This window comes from Monopterus albus, unplaced genomic scaffold, assembly GCF_001952655.1.
Source record: "Monopterus albus unplaced genomic scaffold, M_albus_1.0 scaffold150.1, whole genome shotgun sequence".
In the NCBI taxonomy this organism is placed as follows: domain Eukaryota; kingdom Metazoa; phylum Chordata; class Actinopteri; order Synbranchiformes; family Synbranchidae; genus Monopterus; species Monopterus albus.
Window position 1 is genome coordinate 458,045 of NW_018128030.1, and position 10,418 is coordinate 468,462.

The 10,418-nt window shown below is 38.8% G+C and overlaps 1 protein-coding gene across 6 annotated transcripts in view; it reads right to left on the minus strand.

The window, feature by feature from the left end:
- Positions 1–397: 397 nt before the first annotated feature.
- nectin1b (nectin cell adhesion molecule 1b) overlaps positions 398–10,418 on the minus strand; it is a 210,704-nt gene continuing 200,683 nt past the window's right edge. For 3 of the 6 annotated variants that reach the window (XM_020614714.1, XM_020614716.1, XM_020614718.1), the window contains one exon: positions 399–2,898. In XM_020614714.1, coding sequence (XP_020470370.1) covers positions 2,659–2,898 — 240 coding nt within the window. In that variant the 3' untranslated portion in view covers positions 399–2,658. Of the gene's footprint in view, positions 2,899–10,418 lie in introns of all 6 variants that reach the window. The other 3 variants (XM_020614715.1, XM_020614717.1, XM_020614719.1) reach the window with 3 other exon arrangements.

Below are 10,418 nucleotides of genomic sequence, written 5' to 3' on the forward strand. Positions count from 1 at the left end.
TAGCTTATTTTCTAATATGCTAGCATCACACTCATCCACCTGTAGATGGCAGGGAATGATCATGAAAATAGTGGAACGATTAGCAACAAATAATTCAATCAGGGACTAAAATATTGGACTTACAGTACACTCATGACTAGAAACTGGTGCCAGAATGAAAGATAGTGTTGCACCATGTTCACTGCATGCATAGTGTTGGCTAACACATTACCCATATCAACATTATGAGGTGAAGTTTCAGCTTGTTCTGCTGCCACCTAGTGTCAAAAAGTAAAATAAAAAAGAAAAATATTAATGCAGCTTTAAATGTGTTGACATTTATCTCAATAAAATAACAAATATAACACCGGTAGTTTGTGAAGTTTAATGTTAAACTGCATGACTTGTATTTTTCACACATCAGATACACTGTTAATATTTACAACATAACTCCAAATTTAAAAAAAGAAAGAAAACAGGTTAAATTGTTTCACATCATTTCTCCCTGGACACCAAAGAGCTCATAACCCTAACATTTATTCAGGCCTTATCCTTCCACAAATGTACATTACAAGTCAATGTGCTCAAACTCTATATACTGTATGTACGTATGTAAAAAAAACAACTAAAAAAACTAAAATTTAGTCTTACAAAACACAAAAGAAAAAAGGTCTAGGGTGGAAACAAACATGGTAGCTATCTTCAGGACATTTGAAATAATGCAATGTGAATGAAAACATAAGGATCTGAAAGTGAATACATGTAAATGCAATTTTAAACATCTTTTGCAGAAAGAACTTACATCATCATAATAACAATAATAATGAAAAAGGATCTTGCGAATAGTAAATGTGTCACAAAAAGACAAAGTAGTGTGTCAGTGTTTTTTCACACAGCAGGTACAGCAATATCAAACTCCTTCAGCAGTTCCAACAGGAGACCACTGCTTGAACTAAATGCTAGCACACATATCGAGCCAATGCAAGACGACAAGGTGAGCACAGGAAAAAGTCTCACAAGTTTCACGCTCAGTTAACCATCACCATTAAGAGCAAACACTAAATGACCTTCAACACCTCAAGGATCTTTTTCACATTGAGCACAAACACAGGTATTGCCATTATTCTTACATCTGACATGGCCAAAAATGTGAACGTTATTTTGACGCAAATGTGTGGTGAGGATTTGTGTGTGTGAGGCAGCTTCTTAAAACTGGCTCGTCAAGCACATCCGCTTATGTATGGTCTGAAATTAACAGTCACAGCTTCAAATGGACACTAAGAGTCAGAGGAGTACGATCGTATATAACTAAGCATTTTCTAAAAAAATACAGTAGCAAGCTTTTCTACTCAGTGTTTCTAAACTCTTTAGGCTATATTACTAAAAATCAATTAAAAAATATTTAAATACGTTAAATGTGTGGGCTGTCCTTGAAAAAGTCTAGGTGCATACGTACAGTATGAGTAGAGCAACTTAAAACTACTTTAGCTGTGTCTTTTTCCCAGGACAACCCAAGTATGTGATTGTCTTCATCTATTGCACCTACATAAAGAACAACTCTGCACAAACACAAAGGACCCACAATGCCATGAGCCTCAAACCAGCCCCTGTGAGGAGCTCACATTTTCTCTTACAGATATGGAAAATACCGCATATGGCAAAGCGATAATGTAAACTGGGAATGTGTAACACACTGCCAATCAATTATGTTTATCTCCCATTAAGCAGTGTAGTCTGAATGTAAGCAGTGGCATGAAAAATAATGGACAAAAGACAATGAAACTATATGTCTTTGGCAACTACTGGTAGATAATAATAATAATAATAATAATAATAACCAGCATGGTTGGATAATAATAAATGGAGAAATGGAAGAAAGCAGATACGGTTGAATCTCGAGCCCTTTGTTTTTCTTTGTAGCTAATGAGGATAACATTTGCCTCTAATAGTCCGAAATATCCAGTCAAAGTCCGTAACAGCAAAGCCATTATGAAAAGTAATGAAGGATTCAGTTGAGAGACTGCCAATTTAAATCTTCCAATAACAACCCTGTCATTAACTGTCATTAAAGGGGAAGTCCATGTCATTATAGATTGATAATTAGGTTTACAAATCAAATGGCATTTTTTGAACAGAGCACATCCAATCACACATATAGTATAATATATCACTTTTAAAGAAGCAAGCACATGATTGACAGACAAAGAGAAAACAAACAAAAGAAGCACGTTGCTATAAAAGGTAACTATCACTATGGGAGCTGTAAAAAAAAGTGAAAAATTATGATTTGAGTAGTGACACGATGGCATGTTGTGTACCTGGTTTAGACAGTTGGCAAAAGGTGAGGAAGCAATCAAAGACAGGGTGAGTGGGCACATGTGAAAGGTGAAGGAGAGAGGGCTGGAGGAGAGCAGTCGGTGTCGGGCACGCTAACATCACAGGGTGAACAGGGTCCCACAAACAGCTCCAGTGGAGCAAGCAGTGCATGACACACAGGGGACTAAGGGCCACAAGTTACAGACACTCTCACCATGACAGGGGGACGCCCACAAGAGTTTTAAGCTTACTGAACAAACAGAAGTGAGCTGGGAACGGACGTGTTTGGCAGAGCTTTGTTTTCCATGACGCATTTGTGCCACTAACTTGTTGTGTCTTGCAGAGCTAAGAGCTATTGGCATGTCACACGGATTGCTCCTTGGGGAATGTGAATGGAGCCTGAGGGCCAGAGGCTGAGACGTTGGTGTTGGAGTACATGGGCTCGTTGGACGGTTGTTGTGTGTAGGGGTGCTGAGGCAAGAAGGCAACCGGAGGGTAAGCTAGGGCGGGCCGAGACTCAGGGAAGTGCTCCATGTTGCTGATGTGCTGGTAGCTCACATATTCAGCCGGATTCAACAACTCTTCTGGACGCCTCCCAGTGTCCTGTGAGGAGAAGACAAAAGGAATAAGACAACAAAGGGTTTCCTTTATCTCCAGAACACTGACTGACCCCTAAATGGAGTGTCATCACATCAGTACATTATAGTGCACTGCAGAGCAGGGCAGCCACAGTTTTAATACACATCCATGCATCACTTTCTCTACACCACACGATCAGGCCAGAAAGGTTGGATTAACTATTTTCTACTGTATTCATGCGGTATGTGCCAGTTCTTGTAGTGATATCTTGATTGTCAGCTTGTAAAAACTTTATCCAACACATTTCTTCTATTCTATGTTACAGTAAAAGAAAACTGGCATTACACTGAGGGCCTTATTTTCACGAATCAGCAAGGTAAAACTGATTCCGGTCAGCTGCAGTCTGGTAATGGGCCAGTGCAGGTGTAAGAGGGGTCAAATACAGATGCCACGAATAGTGGAAGTGTTCTGGAGGTCGTGTCAGTCACCATGAATCAAACCCGCCCTCTGGGTGATACATAATGTAATACCTTCTTGTAATGATCATATTTACATGACTGAACATTAGATCTTCAGACAGAACTGTGCGAGGCACTTTAACAGCAGACTTGAAATGTGCGTGTTTTCTTTCTTGCTACTATCGACTTTAACAAAAGAGCTGCAGTAATTATTATGCTGTGTTTGTGTTACATCAGGTTGTTTGAAGCATCCATCTTCTGCTGTTTCTCCATTAGAATTCAAAACACAATACTAGCACTACTTTAAAGTTTATAATGGGTTTAAGATCTTTAATGGAGTTGTGTACACTGTGTCACCCATCATGCTCATGTCCGTGTAAACTCAGAATCTGGTTACCCAGCTGCAACGCAGAGTTAGAGTCAGCATGCTTGGTCTGCAAAAGGAGATATGTACTGGCTAGATTAAACTAAATGAACACTGTCTGTACTGACATTAATGCCTTTACTGAATTAAAACTGTGCACCCGCGTGTGTTTTGGGTGAAAGTGGAGAGCCGAGTTTCAAACACCACAATAGTATTGTGCTATTAAATTTGTAATGACACTCTCATCCACAATGTTCTCTCCTTATTTGGAAAAAAGCATAACTACATATAACAGACCATGAAATTACCACAAAATGCAGGATAAATCAAATGACCTTTGTGGTAGTGTAAGGTCACCAGTAGTGGAGGAAGTACTCAGATCTTTTACCCAAGTAGAAGAAGGTATACCACAATGTAAAAACACAAGTAAAAGTCCTGAAATGAAAAGGCTACTTTAGTAAAAGCACAAAAGTATTAGCATCAAAACGTACTTTTAGCACTAAAGGTAAAAGTACTCAAAACACATTTACATTACTGTATAATATAATATTGGATTATAATTATTGGTAATTTTTGTGTAAAACACATTTAAAGCTGCTGGTCGAAGGGTCAAAGCACTGGCGGTTTACTGTGGTCTCTGTGCAAAAAGGGCTCTAGATGGTTGCAAGATGCCAAATTTGACAAGAATTTTATCTCCCAGCCTCAGTGAAAGAAAACAATTTGATTAAATTGGTTTTCAGTGTAGTTTACTTCTGCAACTATTATTTGGTAAATAGGACAGAGAAATGTGTAGAAAAATACATGGAGCCTTAAAATACTTTGGCAACATGCACTTCTGTGGGGCCCCTGGTGGCCACGGGGCCCTAAGATTTCTTTGAAAGAAAGTGGATGAATGTGTTTCATGTAGCCAAAATAAATGCCTTATTATTGAAAAACGATTATGAAATGACAGCGATGAACAGCAGACATGCAAAAACAAATACAGGATGGATGAGAGTGAAAACGGAACTTAGGAATATTCCTCAAGCATCTCTACATCAACGACAACGATGATCCCAAGTCTGGAAATGTTTCAGTGGGGCAACAAAACCACAAACAGACTTAAATCTGCCACCAAGTTATTGAAATTGTTAATCAAAATATAAAATTATGAACATCTGCATTATACAATAAAGCTGCCACAGGACAAAATATATTTTATGGGTAAAACAAGGAATTTTAAATAAACAAGTCATCTAGTAAAATTAAAAAATATGTGTGAAGCTCAGTTGATGTCTCAACTAAACTTTTATCTTCTTTGAAATGAACTGAAACTACAGAACTTGTGAGGGATGAACGGTAAGATAAGCACAGAAGGGTGAGCGGTGATATTGTGTGAAGGTGAATTTGTGTTCTCACAGCAGAAGACATGCAAGTAAACCTCTCCTGACGCACATGCTGAAGACACTGACACAAGCGTCTGAAAATCTTATTTGGTTCAGGCCAGTATCGAGAACCACTCATGCTGCTGAAGAAAACTTTCCACTTTGTCAAGCTGTAAATTTCTTTGCTTACTGGGAAGACCGTGGCAATTTTAAGAAATATTAAAACCAACAGTCTGACAAGTGGTTTTCTTTACTTGGTGGTTTGTCCAAAGACATTTGGGATTCAACTGCAGCAAAGTGCTGCAGATACAAGTCTGACTCCATGAGAGGGGCAGAGTCACACTTTGCAGAAAACTACTCTCAGACCAGTGAAAATCATCTGACTTTGGGTACTTTATACGTCAAAGCCAGTTTTGAATAATCAAAGTAACGGCTTCTCATTTTGGAAAATAACCTTGCAGAGACTTAAATGAGAAGCTTGATGACCACTCTCTCATCTGCATGCATGAAGCTACAGCATGTTAAAGAAAAAGAGTTATAACACAGTGAAGGTGCTGGTAGGTGGACTTTGTTCCCTTTGGGCCGAGCCTGCCTGTTGTTGCTCTTTAAGCTACACACAGTATTTACTGTACAGACTTAAGAGTGGTATGGGTCTTATTATCTAACTCTCATCAAGAAAGCAAATTAGAGTGTTTCCCAAAAGGTCACACTATTCATTGAAAATGCACTGTTAGAAAAGTTATACAGGACTTTTTCTCTTAATTTCAGAGAGAGAAATACATTTTGGAAATAAATGGCTTTCATTTTCACAGAAATGAATTTAGTAAGAGATAGAAAGTGACAGACTTTCCACTGAAAGTTTGTTTGGGTTATTTTTTCACTTCATGATCATTAATTCATCAAGTTATACCAAATCTGATGTAACCGCCTCTTTTATTATTAAATAAGTGGGTCCCTGCTGTATATGTGTCACATTTACATGGACATAATGGGGAGAATTTGGGGTTATCAGGTGGTTTCTTCCAGCAAAGAACTAAATAAGGTCAAATACACGTCCTGGAGGCATCATGGCGCAGTCTGAGCTGCAAAGATTTACTCACCACTTTACCTGCCGTAACAAAATATCTGCCACACTGACAGCACACCTGCACTCATTTATACATTTATTTGAGATCAGCTTGCCAAGTAGTTTCTATAGTAAACAGTACGCTCAAAAACAGCTTGATAGCCAGTTAAAAGTCATTTAGCCATAGTGTTGAACCAAAGTTGGACCTTAAAGAGCTGATATGATGGAAAATAAAAACAAAAACTAAACAAAAAAGAGTTTTAAGATGAATGAGGGTGATGGCGGAGGTCCTCCTCTAGTGTCACATGACTGAAATCTATCTTCATGGTTTTGAAAGGGTGCCAAACGTAGCATCACACCTGGGTGTACTACTGGATACGCAAGGATGAGTCCAGCCTCTGCGCAGCACTACCCTGACAGCTAAAGCTAAACCAGCTGCCTCAGGCTGCATCTGAAAAAAATGACGATTACGTTGTTAGGAAATTTCAAAACAGTCCTACTGAAACATCCAGTTGAAGTCTCAGCAACAGTTCCTCTACTTCCCATGGAGGATCAGACGCTGGTTCATTAATCTCTGTCTTACTTTTCCAGCTGCAGCCATGACACAAGAAAAAGAGCAACAGCGACCCTACAATTCATTAGGTCCTATTAGGTCATGATTAGGTCCCCTTTGTGGGATTAATAAAGGTTTATCTCTTCTTATCTTATTGGCTGGAGATGAAGATGAGTCATCACACTCATGAATAATGTAGATTTTAGGTTACTAACTAGTAAAACAGCCTGATAGAGGGGAATCTGGGCTGTTTGTGAGGACAACTTTGTGTGAATAAAGCATCACAGATATGTTTAAAATTTGATGTTGCTTAAAAACAGCTGATTATGAAAGCTGAATTTCCTGTTGATTGACAAATTGTTTCAGCTGTAATTTTAATGCAAAATAACTTTCTTTCAGTTCATAACATGGTCTATTTCATGGTTTTTGACACCAAAATGTAATAAAACCCTACACACAGCGTTAAAAAAAAAGAAAAACTAATGACTACAAGACTTTTCCAAAAAGTTCAGCCTGTTTGGCTTCTTACACAAAAACAACTTTAAGTGTGTGTTTCATGATATTTTATTAAAATAAGATACCGCCAACCACTTGTTTGCCAATCAGCAACTGCTGGAGTTTGACCTGCAGTACAACTTTTGTTTAACAGTACATTTTTATGACTGAAATTTATTTTGCCTAAGGCAGAATGAAGTCAAGCTGAATGTGTCTTTTTCTTTCTCAGCATTTCCAGAGTTCCAGACTCTCGGCAGCAGGCCAAGGACTTTGATGATTTGAGATAATGGCCTATCCGAAGATATACAGTTACTTTTAAAATGAATTTTAATGGAAAGAAGGTCATTAATGGAAAAAGAGGCGATGATGGTCAGTTATAATTCAAGCAGCATTAGGCAGGCATTTTATGTAAAACTATACACATTTTTTCAGATTCAATCACAAAATTATGGAAACAATGAGAGGAGTGTCCGTTCCCTCTGGATTTGCCCTTGATGTTTAAATTGGTGCCAGGAAAGTAGACTGAAATAATCTCACAGGAAGTAAAAAAAAAAAATAAAACTCCTACAGGTTAATGAGTCAAAGCTTGAGTCTTTGTTCAGAGAAACCCAGAACAACACTGCCTGGTTCAAACACAGAAACTGAATGTAAACTGAGAAGTGAAGACAGAAATGGATATAAAACATTAACTCTGCAATTCCAGCTTTAATTTTTGAATTTGGTGGGTTTTAGTTGACAGGAGCTTCCTGTTAAATAAAATGAAATAAATTAAAGAAGTAGTTCAGGAGGGTTCAACTGAGAAACACGACACCTTTTTTGCCGCATTTTATTTTGATGAAATTTCAGCTTTGATTTCCCACCAGCGAGGCATTTTACCAGTGAGACTGAATATGTTTTGCTATTTGCACACTTCTTAAGAAGCTTTTGTGCATGAACAATCCACATACTTTGTTTCTAAGACTGCTGTGCAAGGTATCATCGATTTCTATTGATTCAGTGTTTCTAAAATTACCTGTGTCACTTGCTCTAACATTTAGTTGAAAAGTAATTGGACTCATTGGCCCTGTTGGTTTGATTTAATTGTATGTTGCTCAGCAACTGGGCTACATGCCACATCTGCCAAAAAAATCAACACATCTGTCAGAAAGTAGCTGCATTTCAATAGACTAATCAATGCAACTGAATTTAAAAGCCTTGTAATTAGTTATAATATCAAGTTACACACAGTTGGCAACTTATTTGGTACTGTACACCCAGCCAAAACTACTGCAGTCCAATCTAACAGTCCTGTAATAAATGTTCCCTTTAAGAAACTCATAGTGTTCAGTTTTTGTTTAGACTTTAATAGAGAAGTAGTGATTCTGTATGATCATTGTTGAAACATGTACTGTAGAGAGTGCTGCTGTTGAACTGCGTCGTTATACTGACAGCTGTTTCTATTATTTTGTCCACCCCATTTCTACCGGTGCAGCTAGGCTAAATAACAGAAACAGTTATCTGTATATTTCAGTACAACCAAACCTGGACATGATCACCTTCATGAAGGAGGATTACTGCAGGATTGTTGGGTCAGACTGCATTAATACAGGCTTGGTGTACCCAACTGCCAATGGAGTGTATTTTCATTCAGTAACAGTATGAATTTATTTCCATTTATTTCATTTGGGGAGCAAAGCATAATGCTATGCAAATGAATAGGTTTTTCTTCTGTCTACTCAGCCTCTGCCAGAAACTGTGCCTAGTAGAAAAAAGACCAAAAAAAAGTCTTAAAATGACAGAAGAAGATGGCATCCACTGTATCTATTGCCTTCTATCCAAGCTTGTTTCTTTCTTATAAACAAAAAAAGTAACAGGAAATGAAAAGCTTGCAAGTGTGAAAACAGAAAATTCTACACAAAATGGACAGATGACTTGACTTTGATACCATTTTCTACCTTTGTGTTTCTCCTGTCAAACAATACCGTACAAACATGAAGAACCAAACACCAGACCAAACATGCCTCAGTACACTTTGTCCATTCAGCTTTCACAGCTGCTCACACAGCAAGAACGGGAAAGGCAGCAAGATTCAAACAGGCTAGAGGTGCTTTGCTTTGGGTCATCTGGAGAAACTGTTTTATTGCTCACACAACAGTACTTGTGGCAATTGTACTATGTTGCTAAATTGTACAGTAAGTGGCCAGAGTGTGTAAAAAACTTTGAGAAGTTTAGTGACCCTTTGCCTTTCCTGCCAGGTCAGACTTCTACTCTGCTTTCTGACTGAAATAAAAGCTTTGACATACTCTGTAGAAATGTAAAGCAAGAGGGGATGAGAGGAGCTCAGTTAAATGCATACATTTAGGACTGAGGGCTAATCTAAATGAAATCTGACTCACCTTGAAGTCAACCTGAGCAACGGCGCATTGGCTCGGTAACATAACCTAGGAGAAGTATGGCCCAAGTAAGTTCTTATATCCACCCATCCATCCATTATCCATACAGCTTATTCCTGAATAGGGTCACGGGGGGCTGGAGCGAGAGGCAGGGTCCACCCTGGACAGGTTGCCAGTCTATCACAGGACTGACACTTACAGACAAACAACGACTCACACTCACTCCTACGGGCAATTTAGAATCGCCAGTCAACTTAAGCTGCATGACTTTGGACTGTGGGAGGAAGCCGGAATACCCCGAGAGAACCTACGCTGGCACAGGGAGAACATGCAGACTCCGCACAGAAAGGCCCCGGGTCGGCCGGGGCTGTTCGTATATCTGATACTGTAAATATCTGTACGACCAACTGCTACAGTAGAAAAACACACTAGGCCGTGATTAACAGCTGGATCATTTATTTCACTGATTACTTTTAAGTCACTGACCAAACTTCTTTATTCTTCTCAAAGAATAAAGTGAGTATTTTGTCACCCTGGATATGAACTACTGGCTCACACTTTGACTCAGCAAACAAAGACTTTATTGAATGGTGTCACCTCCTGACCGGAGCCAGTCAAAACGAGGCCAGGTGCCTTATTAGAAACAGGAGATGTCAACAAGCAATACCCAGGAGGACTTTCATGCTGAAACAGTTCTGTTGCTACAGTATCCCGTTAATTACAGGCCCTGACTGACCACCTCGTGAAAATTGACATACTGTAGGAACCAAATCAATATCCATTCTGCTTTGTATTGAAAATCTTATGGTTGAACATATTAATCGGATGTCAGATTTTAATCAGAATCCAAACATTCCTTGTGCGCAGTGTCT